Source organism: Halichoeres trimaculatus, unplaced genomic scaffold, assembly GCF_033239565.1.
Source record: "Halichoeres trimaculatus isolate MK-OKI-2021-1 unplaced genomic scaffold, fHalTri1.1 fHalTri1_scaffold_20, whole genome shotgun sequence".
Classification (NCBI taxonomy): Eukaryota; Metazoa; Chordata; class Actinopteri; order Labriformes; family Labridae; genus Halichoeres; species Halichoeres trimaculatus.
Window position 1 is genome coordinate 25,775,806 of NW_027437198.1, and position 21,521 is coordinate 25,797,326.

The 21,521-nt window shown below is 39.7% G+C and overlaps 2 protein-coding genes across 3 annotated transcripts in view; both read right to left on the reverse strand.

Annotated features, from left to right (window-relative positions):
• Positions 1-1,233: 1,233 nt before the first annotated feature.
• hcrt (hypocretin (orexin) neuropeptide precursor) lies at positions 1,234-4,517 on the reverse strand. 2 transcript variants are annotated; one of them, XM_074695941.1, is made up of 2 exons: positions 4,089-4,517; positions 1,234-1,655 (listed from the first exon to the last, which is right to left on the reverse strand). In XM_074695941.1, the coding sequence occupies exons 1-2, from the start codon at positions 4,143-4,145 to the stop codon at positions 1,293-1,295; spliced, it is 420 nt and encodes a 139-aa protein (XP_074552042.1). In that variant the 5' UTR covers positions 4,146-4,517; the 3' UTR covers positions 1,234-1,292. The 2 variants fall into 2 exon arrangements, with proteins under 2 accessions (XP_074552042.1, XP_074552040.1); XM_074695939.1 differs by having other exon boundaries at positions 1,234-1,658.
• Positions 4,518-6,474: 1,957 nt separating this feature from the next.
• The window catches only part of LOC141809113 (inactive phospholipase C-like protein 2), a 94,066-nt gene continuing 79,019 nt past the window's right edge, over positions 6,475-21,521 (reverse strand). Inside the window, exons 5-6 of the mRNA XM_074695934.1 lie at positions 13,993-14,102; positions 6,475-8,101 (exon numbers count right to left, since the gene is read on the reverse strand). Of these exons, the coding sequence (XP_074552035.1) occupies positions 7,655-8,101; positions 13,993-14,102 (557 nt within the window). The 3' untranslated portion in view covers positions 6,475-7,654. The remainder of the gene's footprint in view (positions 8,102-13,992; positions 14,103-21,521) is intronic.

Below are 21,521 nucleotides of genomic sequence, written 5' to 3' on the forward strand. Positions count from 1 at the left end.
TGCAGTGCCGCCCTCACCTGTCAAGCTAACAAAAAATAAATAAAATAAAATAAAATAAAATAAAAAATAAAATAAAATGATTAATTAATTGATCAATTAAATAATGAAAAAACTAAAATTAAATTTTTAAAAAAGGAAAAAAAATGAAATAAAATAAATGAATTCCCTGTAAAAAAAAAAAAAAAAAGAATAATTTAAAAAAAAAGTACTTTTTTTTTTTCATTTGCCATAATAAGAATATCTATAAAAAACAACTGTTTTTACTCAGAATATTATTTAAAAAAGAGCCCAAAAAACATATATTTACTACAGTTAATCAAAACCTTCTTCAATGTTTCAGAAATAAAATCACATAGTTGTTGCCAGAAATCCTTCACATCTGGATAAAAGGGACTGCAGATGTAATTTAGCCGTAAGCTAACTGGTACAGTGCATCAAATGGTGACATTTATGTTAAATATTGTACACGGTTCCTTTATAAATAAATTAGATTAAAGGTAAAGTTGAAACAGGACTCCTTCTGGGATTCGGCCGTGTGCATCATCTCTGGCGTTCATGCGCAATGAATCTTGGGATATGTGAGGCTAAGAATAAGGCCAGATTCATCGGAGGAGCTTTTTGAAGATGCAATCAGTCTTCAGTTCCTCTTTTATAGACCTAATTATGATAATGATGATAAATTATGATAATTATGTCAGAAAAAAAAATCTTTCGTCTTGAACCTTACTGTCTGATCCCTGACATATACCGCGTACATAAACCTTTTCAGCTCCTCCATCCTTTTCTTTCACGCTGTCAGAGAAGGTTTCTCAGTTGAACATAAATTTTTTATCTCAGACTTTAGACGTAAAAAGCCTTAAACTTTCTGTCATCATGAAGACACGAGTTAAAAACTTTGACATCAAAGTTCATGGAAGAAGAAGGAGTCACTCTTTGCTAAGAAATATCACTAACAGCAGCTTTAAGGAGGATGTTTGAGCTACAGAGCAGAAGCTGTTACACTGGATCACTGTCGCCATCTTGTGGTCATTGCTGTTACTACACCGTGCCCAGCTTCTCAGTGCAAAATATTAATAATTTCTGACATTTAATTTGTTTCAGAGTTTAAAACACTGAAGGAAACATAAACTTACCAAGGAAACAACCAAGAAAAATAAAAGACAGACTCAGTTTTACAGTTTTATTCAACCTTAAAGCCTTTTCTCTTCATGTACAAAACTGCACATCTCCCTAACGAGCAAACAGATACACCCAGAAAGACACAGCTCAATAAAACTGCAGGTCATATTTCTCTAGCTGAGAACAGGTGGTGTGATGCTGACCCCTGGAGGACCCATCCAGTCCGTGTACTCTGCAGACCTCTCCTCCGTCCTCTTCCCCATCGTCAGAATCCCCGCTGCTGGATTCCTGGAGACATGGAGGAGGTGGGCGAGCCGGCTCTGGAGGCGCTCTGGGTCTTCTTTCCGCTTCCCCAGAGTCAGGATACCTGCTGCAGCATCGCTGGTGAGTACGCCCCCTGTGGTCTTACTGCCGGAGCGACACAGCAGCACGTAGAGGCGACAGGAGGGGGACGGATGTCTGCAGCACTCTGATAGGCTGTGAGCCTCACAGGCCAGCTGGGACAGCATCAGCATCCAGACCAGGAGCAGGATCTTCTGCTGGGATACACAGAATGCATTGGTTAAAATACTCCAAATCAACTGATGCAATGGTCCAAATGAAGGTAAACAGACTAATTATTACATTTCAACATCAAAATGACTTTTATTTCTAATGCACACTCATACCTCACAGGAAACTGAGGATTTAAACCACCTCAGCTTCATGTGAGGATTTTATTTGACTGTTAATGTGTAACCAGGTGAGTAAAAAACAGTCACTCCAAAATTAATAACACTAAACCCCAGTTTAGTGACTATTTTCATGAGCGTAGAAATGAGGCTCAAGCAAGAAATTAAGATGAAATCATGCAAACTAACAAGCCTGAAAGAGTGAAATTGATGGCTGATCATGTTTTTGCAATAAAAAGTCAAAAAATGCAAAATTAAATTCACATATCTGCAACAAAATGCTGCCTTTAAGTGCAATAATGTAATAACTAGGGACGCACGATACTGGATTTTTTTTTTGCCGATATCTGAAACGCTGATATTTTTCAACTCATTATACAATCACAATATCGATACTGATTGTTTTCTGTGCACATAATTTCAGGGATCATCAACTCTCTTCTGTATCAGGGGTAGCATACTGTATAATAACGTGTACTCTTATCACATTTGTTATGTATTATTCATTTATTGTACAAAAAAGAAAGACATTTACCTGAAACTGTAGATTTATGTATGAAAATTGCTTTCAAACAAGAAAACAAACAAAAAAGATAAATCTTATTCAAAACCTTGAGGATGCTCTCCCTGAGAAAATCATAGCATTACCAAAAAAAAAAAAAAAACAGAGAAAATTTGGCCGATTTCACAATTTCACACATTTGACAGGTAGTAAACGTAACCTCTGTTCACAGGAAACATGTGCCTAAAGTAGTCAGCTGCATGTACCGCACAGACTGACGCTTAAATTCAAGTTTAGAAGGTGGGTTTAACTATTATCATGTTTTTTTTACTGACTGTACTTCCTGTCTGTAACTTTGCGTTTTTGCTGCTGCCTGTCTCAACCAGGTCTCCTTTGAAAAAGGGGTTTTTAATCTCAATGGGACCAACCGGGTTAAATAAAGGTTAAAAAAAAAAGTGCAAAAACTTTATGCAGCTTCAGTCCCTGATCAGGACGTAAATAAAGAGGTGGGCTCTGTCTACACAGCACAATACTATGAGCTACAAACACTGTGCAACAGAGAGCTGATGTGCAATTTCATCAAGTAAGAAGTAAGTTTACAGATCCCTCAAACCTGTTATTTCTTCAATTGAAATTGTTAAAAATTTGTGAATTAGTAGATTTTGGAATGTTAGAGATTATGTACGAGGATCACAAAAAACTTTTACCAATCAACCGTCAGGATAGATGTAAAAAAAGACAAAGTTGTTATAATTTAAAAGGATTCGAAGTATTCAGAAACCAAGGTTCAGAACAAAATCAAAAGAGTGTTACCTTACAGTTAAAGGAGTCAGTTTCGATCTTAACAGAAGAACTGAAGAAGCTAAATCAATCAATATCTTTAAAAAATGATCAAATCCATATTTCTCAGTAAATACAGTGAAATTAAACACAGTCTCGTTAAGTGGCTGTTTTTCTTATTCCTTCTTTTTTCTTTTTTTTTTTTTTTGAAAAGAATGAAATGTAAAAGGCATGTTTGCCTGCAGCTGTTTTGTTTTATTTTCTTATATTATTGTTATGTGATTGTTTGATTTGTATCCTGTGAGAAAAGGGGCAGATACAATAAGAGTTTTTCTTCTTTCTGCTCCTTTTCATTCAGTTTTGGGATCTTTTATTTTTTTCTTTGAATCGATTTTTATTTATAAAAGAATGAAATAGATAAAATAAATAAATAATAATAAATAAAAACAAGTAAGCAGCAGCTCATTATTATATTATCTGTTTGTTATATTGGCAGAATTTGGTGTTTTGGTCAATACTTGATTCACTGCAAAAACTGGAATCTCATCAAGTGTTTTTGTCTTATTTTTCAGTAAAAACTGTCTTATTATAAGACTAAAATGAGGTCTGAATTACTTGTAATAAGTAAAAAAAAAATCTGCCTAGAAAATTTGCTTGGAACTAGAATAATGTCTTAAAACAAGAAACTTTTCTCTTGTTCTATTAGCAGATTTTTTTAAACTTGCTACAGCAATTCAGACCTCATTTTTGTCTTTAAATAACTTGAAACAAGACATTTTCCTGGACTAGTCAGGTGAATGTGTCTCATTTTAAGTCTAAAAGGACATTTTCTACTGAAAATAAGACAAAAACACTTGATAAGATTTCAGTTTTTTACAGTTTTTTAAATCCAACATCATCGGATACCAATAACATGCCGATAATACCATGCATTCCTCAGCAATAACCCTTGAGGATGAAGTAAAATAGTGTTATAAATGTCCAAAAACGTATTTAATCAAATGTAGCTGTCTTACCCTGTTTGACTTGTCCATGACGGCAGCTGTGTTGAAGTTGGACTGGAAACAGATCATCTTCCTGTTTGTGGGATGAAGAGTCGTCTTATCTCCCCGTCAGAAAACGAGCGTCTTTTATTCAGTCCACGCTGACAGACGTCATTCAGGCCAACCGAAAAAATGACACACGAGTCGTAATCCTCCCCTTCATTTGTCATTAATTAGCGCCCTGTGTCAGAACATCTCCTAGGCTTTTCTCTGGACCCTGGACGATCCAGAGGTATGTCTTTGTGCTGGCAGGACGATGCTTTCTAAAGACATACCTTCATAATGACGGGTCTCAGTAAATGAGCTGTGTCTTATGAGTCCTAAAGTAAAAGTGTAAAAGAAGCCAAGATGCCCTTTTCCTGCTTATTGATGAGCTCATTGCTCAGTGAAGAGTCATGCTAATGAATTATCCCCACACTGACAACAGAAACTGTGAGCGTTTGTTTACTGCACACCACGTTCAGCTGTGCAGAAACAGTTTTCATAAATCCATCAGCCCACAACTTAAAACGCCTGAAACTTCAAGACGGATTATCTTATTTTGACACTTTTCTTTCAAGGCTCTGGTAAAAATCAGTTACACTGCAAAAACTAGAATCTTATTAAGTGTTTTTGTCTGATTTTAAGTAAAAATAATTCTCATTACCTCCACCAAGGGGGTTACGTGTTTGGGAGAGTTTCTCTGTCTGTGAACAACATACCTCAAAAAGTAACAAACAGATCTTGATGAAACTTTCGGGAAACTCATTTTTGTCTTTTCACCAAGCAGTTAAATACCACACACCTCATGATGGGTAAAGGCAAAGAGCTCTCTGAAGACATTCACAACCTGATTGTTGCTCAGCATCAGAATGGAACTGGTTACAGACTTATATCAAAGCACCTGAATATTCCAGTCAGCACCGTTGGAGCCATTATTCACAAGTGGAAGAAGCACCACCTTACCATCAACAGGCCATGCACAGGAGCTCCTTGAAGATTTCTGACCAGGGAGTCAGAAAGATAGTCAGAAGAGTACTCAACCAGCCAAGGACCACCCTGAAAGTGCTCCAGAAAGACTTGGAGGCAGCAGGTACAATTGTTACAGAGAAAACAATAGGCAATGCACTCCACCGCCATGGCCTCTATGGACGCTCAGCTCGCAAGACTCCATTCCTCAAGAAAAGGCATGTTGAAGCTGGTTTAAAGTTTGCTAAACAGCATCTTGACAAGCCTGTAGAATACTGGGAGAATGTTGTCTGGTCAGATGAGACCAAAACTGAACTTTTGGGCTGTCATACTACAGACCATGTTTGGAGGAGAAATGGCACTGCACATCAGCCAAAAAACACTACACCAACAGTGAAGTTTGGAGGTGGAAGCATCATGGCATGGGGTTGTTTCTCATCTCATGGTGTTGGCAAACTTCATATAACTGACGGAGCAATGAATGGAGCCATGTATGGGGAAATTCTTGATCTGAATCTGCTGCCATCCACCAGGATGATGAAGATGAGACGTGGCTGGACCTTCCAGCAGGACAACCATCCAAAGCACACGGCAAAGTTGACTCTCAAATGGTTTCAGAAAAAGAAAATCAATCTGTTAGAATGGCCTAGTCAATCACCTGACTTCAATCCAACTGAACATTTGTGGAAAGAAGTAAAGAAAAGGGTTCACCAGAGGGCACCAAAGAATATTCCAGATTTAAAGACAATCTGTGCAGAGGAATGGGCCAAAATCACACCTGAGCAGTGTGGGCCATTAGTTCAAACATACAAGAAGCTTCTGGAAGCTGTCATTGCAAACAAAGGCTTCTCCACTAAGTATTAGATGAGTCTCAGTTAGCGTGTTCAATACTTTTTCCTGTGTTATTGTTCTTAATTCACCATAATCATTATTTATGGACCTGAACGTTGTGATTTCTTTTCATGTGTGGATTATTTGAGTTAATACCAATGTCTGGGAGAAATTTTGTTTGAATTGCAGCTTTAGAAATAAATGTGATGAGAAAAAAGTTGACGCATTTTTCTGGTGAATGTGGCTCATATTGAGCCTAAAAAGACATTTTCTACTGGAAACAAGTCAAAAACACTTGATAAGATTCCAGTTTTTTGCAGTAAAGCAGAACACGTAGCATGGACTCTGTTTCTTTAAGACATTAGTTTTGGAATCAAGTGTTAACACGTGCATCACGGTGCATTAAAAGAAATCAATAAAGCTTTTGGCTGCCTCATTGATTGCTTCAGATTCACTCTGAAAGCTGCTTTCAAAGAATCATCGACGGCTGTTTGAACTTCAGTCGCACATTTCCAGAAACTTCTCTCTGCCACTTTTTTACAAAGTCATTAACGAGACAGAAACGAGAGGAGCCGTCGTAAACAATGAAGCCAGTTTTAATGGGTCACTTCAAGGAGCTCGTACAGAATCCAGACTCACAGGTTACTGTGTGACCCGGTGTCGTGGTGCTGACCCGTAATCCTTCGTTCCAGTCCCACATGAGCCCGTTGTCCTGATCTGCACCACAGGACAACGGGCGTCACATCACGGTATCGGTGGAAGTAATGTTAGAAAAGAATCAGAATATCAATAGAACTAACAACAATCATAATATCAATAATTAACCTCCGTGTCTGCAAGAATTATTATAGCAATATATGTTCTTCTGTTACATTTTACATACATTTTACATCTATAGTCACTTTGTGTTCTACTGACAGCAGTTTGTGTTCCTGTTGACCTTTGACCTCTGACGGGAAAAGGTCGTTAACTCCAGATGTGACTGGCTGGTAGGCTCCACCCTGGGGACCAACACAACAACTCACGTCACACACACACAGCCCCTGGGGAGGAGACAAGGAGACCCTGCGGGGTGTCAAAGTAATGCCAAGAGCTCAAATAAATGGTCCGGATGTGAGGCGGCGAAGGATGGAGGGATGGAGGAAGAGCTTCAGTGTTCCTCTATTGCAGCTCCACTCTTCCCTGGTTTGTGCTGAAATGGTCGTCTGTGATGGACGGCGCTCATCCTCAGGCGAAAATGGCGTCCTGTGTTTGAAATGAGTTTCCTGTCTGCGGTGCACGGGGGGAAACGGTGTGAGCCATAAAAAAATAAGAGCTCAAAGAAGTCTCTGGAAATGAAAAAGGCAAATGTGCGGCACCTTAATGCCGGCGTGAGGTAAAGCCTGTACCCACAGAGCTCGAGCACGCGGTGAGAGCGTGAGCAGCGCTGCCCAGAGAGAGACGGGGATGTCGAATGACCGATCACGCCTCCAGAGGTTTGGAGACCTAAACTTCCCTGAACGGATCCTTTCCAGTGTCAGACCTGTCTTAAAATGTGTGATTGAAGCGTGAGGACCCTCAGCCTCCTCTCAGACCTGTGTTTCGCTTCTTACACGCCGAGTCTTCCTCGCCATCATCATCTCTTTAACCCTCTCAGCCACCTCCTCCATCTGCGCTCGGTAGCTAGCCTCCTGCGCTTCAACCCCCCTCTTCTTCTCCGCCCCTGTCTGGCCGTCCCTGTCTCTCTGTGGGAAGGATTCTCTGTGGGCACAGGCTGCGGGTCAGCAGGACGCCACGGGGTCGTCAGTGACCGTCTCTTTCTCGGGGATGGCGTCCAGAGGTCCGTCTGCCCTCTGCTGCTGCTGGAGCTGAAGCTGCAGCTGGGACAGGGGTGGGGGCTGGGTGTAGGCTGGTGGTTTGGAAACAGTTTGAAGCAGAGGGAGAGCTGGGAGCTGGAGCGGCTGCTGGGGGAGGGGGTGGAGGAAGGCCTGAGGTACCATCTGGGTCTGAGGGTGGGGCTGGTTTGGAGTGAGGGGCTGTGGGTGGGCCTTGGGCTGCTGCTGAGTCTGGACCGGCTGCGGCTGGTGGTGGTGGTGGTGAGGGTGGTGCTGGAGCTGGGGGGAGGCGGCTCCGTTCTTACTGAGGCCACAAGACTGAGCCGCACAGTGGATCTGACGCAGGGTGTCCAGAGCTTCACTCTTGGCGTGTTTCAGCAGGTCTGCCTGGCCCTGGGATTCAGACAGACAGAAAGAAAGAAAAAAGAAAGCTCTTCAAAAATTTGTAAAAATATTTCATAAATATTCCTTTTTTTTAACTTGATTGTATTGGTTTTTGCTTGTATAAATTTATTTTATTGCTTTGCTGCTTATCTTAATTGGTTTTTACTGTCTGCTGTTCATTTTACCTGTTTTTTGTTGCTTATTGTGGAGGATTTTATTTTTGACTTGTATGGAAAGGTGCTATATAAACAAAGTATTATTATCATTATTATTATTATTATTATTATTATTATTATTATCTATCTTTTTATTTTTTTATTTTATTTTTCTAATTATTATTATAAATATGTGTACTTTTTTGGTTACGATCTCCCGTCCAGAAAATGAATTATAAGGAATTACTTAACTAAATAAATAAATACATAAAAAAAAAAAAAAAAAAAAAAAAAAAAAAATCATTACAAAAAAAACAATCTCTGTTATCAAAAAATGAGAAGAATAAAGCCAAGGCTTATTTGCCAAAATATCATTAAATAAAAAAAAAAAAAAAAAAAAAAAAAATACAGATGAGAAGACTTTTATTCTTCACTAAAACAAGTTTTTTCCTAAAGGTTTAAGTTTTACATTATCAAAGAATTTCAAGGTGTCAGACTACCTGCTTGTACTGCTCATTGTAAAGCATTTTGTCACTTTTATCAAAAGGTGCTTTATAAATAAATCATTATAAAGTAAAGTAAAAATAAAGTATTATTATTATTATTATCATTATTTCATTTATTATTTAAAAAATATATTATAAATATCAGCACTTTTTTTGTTTACAATCTCCAGTCCAGAAAATGAATTATATGCATTTACTTTACTAAATAAATGAATACAAAAAAATATATAAATTCAATTCTTTTTTTTTTTAATTAAAAAAATAAAAATAAAAAAATTTAACATTTTAACTCTGTTACCAAAAAAATTAGTTAAATAAAGCCCAGGCTTATTTTGCCAAAATATAATTTAAAAAAATGAATACAGTTGAGCAGACTTTTATTCTTCACTAGAAAAAAATATTTCTGAAGTTTTTAAGTTAACAATATCAAAGAATTTTAAGGTGTGAGACTGTAAATAATCTATTAGTAGTTTTATGATCAGAAGCATTATTTATTAATGTTATTACTCTTTTCTGAAGTTTAATCATAGGATCTATAGAATATTTTATGTATGTCCAAAATTTAACATAATACAACGTATATGTCATTAAAAGTGAGAAAAAATAATATATGCAGACATTTCTTACTCAACAAATCCCTTGTTTCATAAATAATACCAATAGATGTAGATAATTCATTTTTTATTTATTTTATATGTAGGACTAAGATTATGAACTTAAAATTACTTCCAAGAATTTAGTTTCACATGCTCTTTCTGTTTCAATTTCATTTAGTGTTAGTTTTATTTCACAGATAGTCCCAACACTAAAAAAACATAATTGTTATTTTATTTTCGTTTAATATGACTCCTTCCTTTCAAACCACTTTTTACACATGACCAACTCATTTTCTACTATTGCCAACCATTTTTAAATGTCTGGTCCTGAGCAAAATACATTTGTGTCCTCTGTTTTTACAGACTGAAACCTGTTATTGAATAACTTCTTCTCTGCATATTGTTTCTCATCCATAGCTGTAGCTATATCTTCAACAAACACCACCACTGATAAGGATGTTGATGTTAAATGTGACAGGATCATGTTATTATATCCCTGAAGAAGCTTTACTTTGTTAAATAAAGAAAAAAGGAGATAAGCAGAGCAGTGCAGTACCATAAAGATGCAGAAGGGGGCAGTGTAACGCCACTGATGAGGCCTCTGGGTGCCTGCCAGCCCCTCTAACTGCCTCTGCTGCTGAATCCTGCTGTCATGTGGTGATAATGTTAAATTACATCTCTGCTCTTTGTTTGGGAGCACCTCAGAGGAGGACCCCTCCACGTGCGGAGGGAGTCGTCAGGGCAGGCGTCCTACTTTACTTTACAGCCCTGTTGAGCCAATCTGGGCCACGACCACGGCTCCCTGCTTCCTTATGCTGGTCGTCTGTGTCATGTGTAACGTGGTGGAGACGTCTGTGCATGTGAGGTTTGAAAGAAAAGACCGCGGCCTCTCCTCCACCTGCCAGGCCACTTTCTTCCCACCACCATCCGCCCAACATCTGTTCACGAGCTGAAGCGGTCTCCCTCTCAACCGTGACTCTGTGTGTCTCCCCTCGTTCCTCTGAACCTCGCTCTGGACTCTGTGTGACCTGCTGTGACAGCTCTCTGAGTTAAAACCCCTGTGAAGAGGCACAGGCCGACACGTTCTGGAGTACAGACGGTGAAAGGATAAAGTCCTCGTGGAGCGGCGCTCTGACTTACTGCACAGCGAGCACAGGTGCTGCCCTGCACACACAGCGCCGCGTTTTCCTCCCAGGTGATGTTAATACTCTGCAAGTGGCCTTTTTACCTAAACCACTTCAGCACGCAAACCACAACTATGAATAAGTCATATGTTTGAAAAAAGAGCGTATTATGTAAGTCATGACTCACCAGGCATAAAATAAGACAGCGAGCAGCTTGTCCCGTGCTTCCAGAGCTAAATCATGACAAGGCCTGAAGATTCGGGAACACTCACCTCGACATCTGGACTAAAGCTGTCCACGGGGGAGCTGCCAAATCTCACAGCTACAGTCTGTCCTGATCTCCTTTTTCCATCACAAAGAAAGCTGCAGCCAATAACCTGGATTTACTGTACGCCACTTTCAGGCTGCAGATGGATGAAATATTGAGCACAGTAGCAACAAAACCAGAGTGGAAACCTGTTTAAACTTTAAAACACGCTTCCACCTGCTTCACAACAGCCTGGTTTTTTAGTTACGCTTCATTTCTGTGCAGGTACCATGACTGACAGCGTGGGTACACACACAAACACCTGATTCCACCGTGACGGTTTTGATCTGACTGCCTCTGTCAAAATAAGCACGAAGAGGCAGGTTTGGGAAACAGGCAGCAGCAGAAAGAGTGATAAACAAGTCTTTCCCTCGCTCTTGCTTCCTACCAGCAAAGTCTTTCCAAACCTGCTGAGGATCTGGCGAGGTTGACAGGTGAAATAACCACGCATGGCTGCCAGAGCTGGCAAAGCAAGCACCAGGCGCTCACCAAATGTTCAGGATGAGACACAGATTACAGCCGGAGAATGGGAGGAAGAGGAGGAAGAGGAGGTGGAGGAGGAGGAGGGGTTACGAGCACGCCAAGATACTTTGGAAAACGTCAAGACAGAAACTCAAGGATCAGAAGCCTCATGTGGAAAGAGTACGTACGCACAAAAACGTGGCGTACGCTCTTTTTCACGCCATTTTGGGATGTTTCAAGATTGAAATGACCTTGGAAATATGTGGTGCCTCACTTTTGGCAACACTTAAAGGTGATGCTGGGAAATAGCTAACACAACTAACTATGGTGGCCCTGAGAGCTCACAGCACTGCGACTTAAGAAAACACATGCAAAAAGACAAAGACAAGCAAATTGAGAAACATCTTCATCAATTTGACAACATGTGCGCTGCATTTAGAAAACAAGCTGCAAAGACAACACAATACAATGCAAGTGTTTCCAGAGGACACTTTGATATAAGTCTGGTTACAGACTTATATCAAAGCACCTGAATATTCCAGTCAGCACCGTTGGGGCCATTATTCACAAGTGGAAGAAGCACCACCTTACCATCAACAGGCCACGCACAGGAGCTCCTTGAAGATTTCTGACCAGAGAGTCAGACAGATAGTCAGAAGAGTACTCAATCAGCCAAGGACCACCCTGAAAGTGCTCCAGAAAGACTTGGAGGCAGCAGGTATAATTGTTACAGAGAAAACAACAGGCAATGCACTCCACCGCGATGGCCTCTATGGACGCTCGGCCCGCAAGACTCCATTCCTCAAGAAAAAGTATGTTGGTGCTGGTTTAAAGTTTGCTAAACAGCATCTTGACAAGCCTGTAGAATACTGGGAGAATGTTGTCTGGTCAGATGAGACCAAAACTGAACTTTTGGGCTGTCATACTACAGACCATGTTTGGAGGAGAAATGGCTCTGCACATCAGCCAAAAAACACTACACCAACAGTGAAGTTTGGAGGTGGAAGCATCATGGCATGGGGTTGTTTCTCATCTCATGGTGTTGGCAAACTTCATATAACTGACGGAGCAATGAATGGAGCCATGTATGGGGAAATTCTTGATCTGAATCTGCTGCCATCCACCAGGATGATGAAGATGAGACGTGGCTGGACCTTCCAGCAGGACAACCATCCAAAGCACACGGCAAAGTTGACTCTCAAATGGTTTCAAAAACAGAAAATCAATCTGTTAGAATGGCCTAGTCAATCACCTGACTTCAATCCAACTGAACATTTGTGGAAAGAAGTAAAGAAAAGGGTTCACCAGAGGGCACCAAAGAATATTCCAGATTTAAAGACAATCTGTGCAGAGGAATGGGCCAAAATCACACCTGAGCAGTGTGGGCCATTAGTTCAAACATACAAGAAGCTTCTGGAAGCTGTCATTGCAAACAAAGGCTTCTCCACTAAGTATTAGATGAGTCTCAGTTAGCGTGTTCAATACTTTTTTCCTGTGTTATCGTACTTAATTCACCATAATCATTATTTATGGACCTGAACTTTGTGATTTCTTTTCATGTGTGGATTATTTGAGTTAATACCAATGTCTGGTAGAAATTTCGTTTGAATTGCAGCTTTAGAAATAAATGTGATGAGAAAAAAGTTGACGTGTTCAATACTTATTTTCTCCACAGTATATAGTGTTATTTGATGTTTATATAGAGAATTACTGCTCTATGTTTGTGCCTCTTTACATGAGGCCCCAGAAGAGGATGGAAAGGGGGACTTTAAGGAGGTGAGGAGGGGCGGGAGGAGCTGGGTGAGTCTAGGGGTGATGGAGAGGCGGAGGGTGATGAAGGGATTAGTTTTTATCGTCCATCTGTTTCACTACTTAACAAATTCTTAAGAGTGTGATAAGGCTTAATTAAGATAAATCTGGCTGCTGCACATGCAGGTGCTGGGAGATTGAAGGGAAACAACGAAATACTTTATTCACCAGCGCTTTCGCCAGAATCCATCAGAAAAAGAGCGATCTACTCTGTAATCTTTCATCGTTCCCAGACACTTAATGGATAGAGGTATTTACAACACGTCTGATGGATTGATCCTCGCCGTTCGTGGGGACTCATCGCTGTCTCTTTGTCTGATGGGACTGAGATAAAGGAGCAGAAATCTGCCTAACCTGACAATAAAGCCAAAGCTGAGTTGAGGGAGCGTCTTCACTCGATGCTAAATGATTTCAGGGTGATGAAATGAGATAAAAATATCCCAGCTGCTCTGTCCTTATTTAGCAGAAACAGGCCTGCAGAGCAGCGACGGAGCAGCGTGTGGTGTTCTTATCAGCGCCGCTGTTACTACTGGTGTTCATACGGGCTGCGAGATGAGGCCATCGGGCAACCTTATCTCCTCTTGTCATGGGAAAGGCAGAGACAAGAATGCATTTTGCTGAGCATCATCTTCAAAGCACGTCCTGGGGCCCCCGGTGGAGCCGAGCGCGCAGTGATGGAGCAGCACGAGTGTGTCTGCAAACAAGTGTGAAGAATCCTTTCGAGGCTTGTCAAGATAGTTAACATGAGCAAATAAATAAAACTCTGCTTGTAATCAACAGCAATTAATTAAGAGATTCGGGGATTAGAGAGAGGGCAAATACTATTAGCCGTGAGTGCTTTCTTGAGATACCGTGTAGTTTAATCTCTGGCTGATCCAGCTGCTTACAGTCTGCAAATAAAAGAGAAGACGGCGTCGGGGTGATGCTCGAGTGTTTCTCACCTTGAGGACAGTGATGTTCCAGGCGTAGCTCTCCATGGCTTTCTGCAGCTTGCGGCCTTTCAGACCCTCCTTTGCTCCGATGCGATGCAGGTCCTCATGGAAGTCCAGACCTGGACACAGACAAATACATGTGGTCTGTGTTAATGTATCAAACCAAAACTGATTCCAGAGGAAAATACATGTAGGGGGAAAACATGTAGCTGATTCTCATGTTTCAGATTCTTCCATGAGAGAAAATCCTTCACATAACAGTATGATCAAGGGTCTTCAACCTGTGGCTTTTGCGCCTCATGCGGCCCTTTGGGTCCTTTGCAGTGGCTCCTCCCAAAAATATTATATTTGTTAATCTAAATATGCATCACCTCTTGCAATAGAAAAATTCAAATTTGTTTTGAGATTTTTCCTTTTTTTTTTTTTTTTTTTTTTAACCTTTTTTCAAAATAAAACAGTTTTTTTTTAAATTTTGCAAATTTCTTTTTTATTACATTTTTGCCAATTATGCAAATAATTTAAATTCCCTTTTTTTGAAAAAAGAAATTGCAAATTTTTCAGTTTTTTTTTTTTTTTCAAGTTTTTGAATTTTAATTATTTTTGGTGTTCAACCTGTGGCTCTCGGGCCTCCTGCGGCCATTTGACTCCTTTGCAGTGTCTACTAGTAGTTTGAAAAAATATTATTGAAATATAGAATTTTTATTTGTCTTACAGAGGGTATTTATGATTAAAGAGTCTGACACTAAATAAATCATGGGTAAATATTTGGTTACACAAAATATGAATCACTTCTTGCAACAAAGCTTTCAAATTTGTTTTCAGACTTTTGCAACTTTTTCATATTTTTTCAAAATTTTCAATAAAATTCTTTTTTTTTCAAATTTGTAAATTTCTATTTTGTTGAATTTCTGCCAGTTTTGCAAATAATTTTAATTCCCATTTAAAAAAAAAATGCAAATTTTTCTTTTTTTGTAAAATTTTTGAAATTTAAATTTCATTTTAACTGATTATAATTTCTTAAATTTCCCAAATGTATTAAAACTGACATTTCTATTTTAAAAAAATTATTTCTAATATTCGCAAATTTATTACATTTAAAAAAACAAGACATTATATGTACAATTTTATAAACACAAAGAACCTTTTTTTTTTTATAATTATTCACTGAATTTTTACCCTGTTTTAGTATTTTTTTACACTTTTTGTCTTTATTGTGCGGATATTTAGATTTTGTGGCTCCTGATTGACTTTAATCCAGATGAGCTGAAGTAAAATGGCTCCTATGAAAGTAAAGGTTGCAGACCTCTGAGTATAATATATTCAGTTATTACAGACGTTAAGGTAAGATTATATGAAGGGACAGACACTTGAACCTGTCACACAAGGTCAATCAAGTGTATGCTCCATGCAAACCAGTGTTAAATGTAACTGTACAGTCTGTTTTAGGTTTTAATGGAATTTAATTCACCCCAAAATCTAGAAAATCTGCAGATGCATGAACACCCAGGCTGAAAGCAAAATGCAGCGAAGAAAAAAAACCAAGACATTTTCTTATTAAATTCTACAATTCAGGTCTGGTTGGCTGGTGCTCCTGGTAAAACTCCTGAGAAGATGATAATGCTATGTGTTTTCTTGTACTTATGGGCTGAACAATTCAAAGTCTGGAGAACCAAAGACCAAAGCTGCTCTTCTTCAGCAGCAGCTCAGCGTTCGATGTGCTGCGTCGCTAATGGGAGTGAAACAGAAGAAGTGCAGCGCAGGCTGACTCTGTATTGGTCCGTCAGTAGGTTTGGCTTCGTTTAGCTCATTCAGACAGTTTCTAATCCTCTGAGCTCTCAAGACAAACTCCCTCTGAAGCTGCTCGTCTCACCTGCTGTCAGTCAGCTGTGACGCTGACCTCACACACTTAAGCTTCGTTTGACCACAAAGACTCTTATCCATCACATCCTCCGTCCTCAGCTTTTTAACCCACTCACAGAAAACTTCCACTGCTGTCAGAGGGTTTTCCTCCAGCTGCACACTCTTGTTGTTTTTTGTTCTTCAATAACTCCTAAATAACAGTTTCCAAGACACAGCGAGGGGATTTTTCACAGTATGAATCTTTGGCTGGAGGGAAATACGACATGTTCTCTTACTTATCATGTAGTTACAGTCTCCAAAAACAAAGAGCTGTTTTGGTTCCTCTTATAAAGTATAATGAAGTGAAACCTGAAATTCAAATGTCCTCCAGCCTGCAGACACGTGCACGTGTGCAAAGATGTAAACAAGCAGCTTCATCTCACTCAAGGCAACAAACTCCTGTTCATCAACCAAACACAGTGTCTTCATACCTCAGCTGCAGGAAGTCCTCGTATTTCATGCACAGTTTATTTTAAAACTTTACTATGCAAAGGCCCCAGAACAGCATTTGGAAACCAACAGACTACATGTGTTTGGAACATGAAATTTAAATCAACAAATCCAGACTCACACAAGAAAGTTGTTGCAAAAGGGTCAAGGCATTTCAGGGCTTTGTCAGCCAAGGTGGGACTCTCCTTTCTTACATGTAGCACTAAGTTCGGCAGGGGAAGAGCCTCAAGATTCAGTTCAGTTTTTTGGAGAGCTTAATAATGGAGCAAACCACCAGGTCGACGCAGATCATGACATCATCATGCTGAAGTTGCAGCTGTCACATGAGGTGCAGTTAGGTACAATCAGAAACTTGAAGACATTCCTCTTTAAAAAGGCTTTTAACTTACAATAGTACATTAAAAAACAAACAAAAAAAAACACCTTTTTAACACTTTTGTAGAACTTTGAGATTTCTAAAAAAATGAAAAGTGTGTTGCAAATAAAATTTATCATCATTATCATTATTAAGCATGGGAACCCGATGATTAAGGCATTTTACACGTTGTATGTTCAGGACAAATGGTTAAAAAAAAAAAAACTATTTGTTACTATACATAATCAGATCTGTCTTCAATACCAGCTCCAAATTCTACAGGTTTTCTTGTAAAGTTGCACATACAACACATAACATCATTTCTCCATATTTATCCCTAAAACATCACTTTTTCTGCAGATTTAGAGAAATATTTGTGAAATATATTTGTCAAATATAAATTTTGAATGTTTTATCGAAATGTTATGACGTTTCTAAACAATTAGTTTTCATTCTAAATATTTAGCTAACAGTCAAAGATTATCTAAGATTTCTAAATCTTGAGCGAAGATTTATAAATAATTAGTTCATGTGCAAATTCACACTTCTGCCCGCCAGAAGCACCAAAATAAAAGCTGGAGGAAGCGATTGAGCTGAGCTGGATTTTGAGAAAGTCAAGTTCTACTTCTTCGATATCGGCCACAGGATCTTTACAGGTGCACTTGTTACGTTTATTTTCTAACGGCTGATTTAGCCGACTGTGTTTGACATTCACAGAATCCTGCTTGGTTTGGTCACTTCCTCCAACTTTTATTTTGGTACTTCTGATGGGTGGGAGTGTGAATTTGAATATTAGCTAAATATTGAGAAATTATACCTGAAGATTTAGAAATCTTAACTTCATATTTAGTCAAAATTTCTAAATATTTGCAAATATTTGTAAATTTGAAGTCAAAATTTCTAAATCTTGAGGAACGATTTCTAAATATTGAGCTGATATGCAAATTCACACTCCTGCCGTCTAGAAGTGCCATCACAGCACTTGGTACATTTATTTTCTAACGGCCAATTTAGCCGACTGTGTTGGACTTTCTCAAATTATTCCTTAATCATAACTTAATAATTGTTGCTTTGCTCCTGTGTTTGTCTGGAGATCCTTAATGTAACCATGGCTGCATTTTTTACATGTGAAATCAGCCGTTAGCAGCCTGTAGCATGTCAGTGCTAATTGGTGCTAGGCCGGATGTTTCCCACAAGGTGAGGAGAAGGAGGTGAGGATGACGTGCTGGTTCTCAGGTGTGAGCTAAGAAGTGACGACGTGGACCTGTCCTTCCATCCATCGTTATTGGGAACGTAAGATCTATCTCCAATAAGATGGACGAGCTAGCTGTGCTAACCCAGCAACAGAGGGAATACCAGAGGGAAGAGTAGCATCATGCTATTCACAGGCATGGCTAAGATAAAACTTTAAACACTTATGTATAATATTTAACAAATATGTTTCAAAAATATTTCTCTAAATCTGCATTAAAAGTGATTTTTTTAAAGCTTAATGTGGAGAAATGTTGTTATTTATAGTGTGTGCAGCTTAACAATCAGCATCCTGAACAAATACTTAAGCACAAATGAAGCTGATAATAAACTGGCATCAACCTGATCCCTGGTTTTTGCAGCTCATATCAGACTGAACCCATCACAAAAAGAGCAAAGACTCCTGCCGTCCGATATTTTCCCAGTATTGATGTTCAGCCAACAGAGAGACATTTTTCCTGAGCCTGAGTCGTGTTAACAGGGTTTATAGCTGATTTGATCTTGTAATCTGGGGTAGTAAATGGCCTGCTGCTGGTGCAGCGCTGAGCCGCCGAGGTTTCCTGATCACAGAACTTTGGTGGCGCAGCAGACACAGAGCTGAATGCGAGATGAAATTAGCTGGAGGCGGCGTGTCGCAAAACAGCCTCTTCAAGCATTTAATTTCCCAATTATTAAGTTTTTCCTCCCCCCAACAGTCGCGCAGTTGCTGTTTTTTCCCGTCACTTAAACGCTAAGAAATTGAGTTAATAAACAAAATGATGCCCCCGTGGCACAACTGGGAGACAGGATGGTGTGCTGTGCTTGTTTTCTAGAAACAGAGAGAGTTAAAAGAGAAATGATCACCAAGGCAGACAGGACGGAGGAGACATGTCTTTGTTAGAGCAGACAAACACACGCAGACACACACTTCAGCAAAGGCTTACAGTCTTTGAAAAAGCAGAGAGGGTTTTTCTGCCTTTGTAATGAGCGCCGCATCACTCAGTCCAAACACACAAACACGCTGAAGGAGACAGCCAGAGCCAGAGGAAGAGAGGAGGGAGTAAATAATAAAAGCAGACAGATCCTTCAAAGTAATGATGAAACATACAGTGGCATCAGTGTTTCATTAGCGTTTCTACAGACTCACACATGAAGCTGAGATCAGGATAAATATCACCGCTGCAAACAGAGGAGGTTTTTCTGTCTGCTGATGATGAAGAGGGAAACAATGACAAAAAAGAGAGGATATCTTCATCTTCTGGATTTCTGTGGTAATGGAATCCACATGGAGAGGCCTCAGACTTTGATAGCAGTCAGAGCGGTCGGTCGCATCAATGAAGTCACAAACGTGGATGAATAAACAAATGTGTCAGATCTCTGAGTTGGGAAAAAATGCAACATGGAGCACGTCAGTTTCTTCTGTTTATTCCTGGTGCAGGATGAGTTTGCATTTACTTCAATTTAAAGATGCTATGAGGAGGATCTGTTTTATTGTGACTGCGGCGCCACCTTCTGGCCCGGAGTCTCACACTTTTGACCAGGGGTGTGTTTGTTTTGGAACAAATTTTCTTTGTTCAAGTCAATTTTTTGATGGATACAACGGAACAAGGTAAGGTATTCATCAGTACAGTGACATAGCGCTGTTGTTTGAAATGTGACAACAAGCTAAGTTGCTAAGTTAAGTTTGCACTTAACGTCTGTAGCCAATGAGATGTAGCGCTACTAGCAGCCCTTTGCTACATCATATCCATAGGACAAGCAAACTGTCAGTTCATACAGTAGTTTAGCGGCTTTAAGCTCATGTTTTAGTCTTTAGCTCATGTTTTAGCCTTTTGCTTGTGTTTGAAATGTTAGCTTGAATTGTAGCCTTTACCTTTTGTTTAAGTGTTTAGCAAATGATTTACCCTTTGGCTTGTGTTCTAGTCTTAAGCCCATGCTTTAGTCTTTGGCTCATGTTTTAGCCTTTAGCTTGTGTCGTAAAAATTAGCTTGAATTTTAGCCTTTAGCTTGGGTTTTAGTATTTAGCCCGTGTTTCAGCAGTAAGCCCATGTTTTATACTTTAGCTTGTGTTCTAGCCTTTAGCTCATGCTTTAACCCCTAGCTTGTGTTCTAGCCTCTAGCTCATGCTTTAGCCCTTAGCTAGTGTTTTAGCCTTCCTCTTGTGTTAAAGCCTTCAGCTCATGTTTTAGCCTTTATTTGTGTTTTACCCGTTAGCTAGTGTTCCAGCCTTAAGCCTGTGTTGAAGTCTTCAGCTCATGTTTTAGCTTTTAGCTTGTGCTTTAGCCTTTGGCTTGTGTTCTAGCCTTTTGCTGGTGTTTAAGTCTTTAGCTCCTGTTTTAGCATTAAGCCCATGTTTTAGTTTTAACCTTGTGTTCTAGTCTTTAGCTCATACTTTAGCGCTTTGCTCGTGTTTTAGCCTTTATCTTGTGTTCTAGCCTTCTGCTCATGTTTCAGCCTTTAGCTTTTTTTTCTGCCTTTAGCCTGTGTTTCTGTCTTGGCTCATGTTTTAGCTTTTAGCTCATGTTTTAGCTTTTGGTTCGTGTTCTAGCCTTTTAGCCTGTGTTTTAGCATTTAGCCTGTGTTTTAGTCATTAGCCCCTGTGTTAGCCTTTGGCTCATGCTGTATCTCCCTCCTGTTTCTCTTTCTTCTGTCCTTTTTCTGTCTGACAGTTAGGCTCCAGTGTCCACCATCACTACAAAATTAATCACAGAAATTGATTTTTCAGCAGAGAAAAACACAGATCGCTCTTCTCTCTAATAAACTTCATCAGCCGGCGTGGTGATGTCATAGAGACTTAGACGTGCTGTAAATCAATTTGGTCATGCTCAACCTGATCAGAAAGCCACAAAGTAGCATTCTGGTATCACCTTTATTAGCGCTGATAACGTCGTTTTAAAGTGTGGATTGGGATCAGGTATAAATCTACAGCCCCTTTAAGAAGCACAATATAAAGTTAAAAAATCAGAGTTACATAAGTTGGTGTATGCGCTGCACAGAAGTTGAGGAAAACATTTTTTTTATCTAACACTTTGAGAAAGTGTATTTTTGAAACCAGTGGAGCAAAGGCTATTTAGGAGACCAAGTGGGAGTTGTGTTAAAAACAGATTAGCTATGCGTGCAGAGTACACCCAGAAACAAACACACAGTGGTAGCATCTGGAGGTGCCGGAGTGTGCATCCCAGCTGTCTATCTGGTCTCCCATTAGCAGTGTGCATGATGGCGAGCCATCAATAGCGCCCAGGGGGGATCATCCAGCACCTCTCCATCCTCATCAACACGTCAGCCTCACTGCCCAAATTAAACTGATTAGCCGCAATAATGACGGGGTATAAAATGAACACAGGGAAGGAGACGGGAAAGAGGGGAAGAATGGGAGGAAGAGCCGTTTCAACCTAAAACTGTCCTTCATCATCGCCGTGCGAGTGATTAATGCGCCGACGTACGGCTCGTCTCGCGTTGCTCGGATTTGGAATGAAAGGCAAGTGAGGAGGCAAGAGGTGAGTCCAGGTCCCTCGTTTGGGACCGCAGCCTGCTCCTCATTATGATTAAGGCTTTGTCACAACAGCATTTAGCTGATGAGCAGAGCGCGCTCTTAGTGGCTGGG

Bases quoted from the DNA above. Each gene is read 5' to 3' on its own strand.
- hcrt (XM_074695939.1), bottom strand. From the start codon at position 4,145: ATGATCTGTTTCCAGTCCAACTTCAACACAGCTGCCGTCATGGACAAG. The intron at 1,659-4,088 runs GTAAGACAGCTA...TGTGTATCCCAG, and splicing joins TCATGGACAAGTCAAACAGG to CAGAAGATCCTGCTCCTGGT.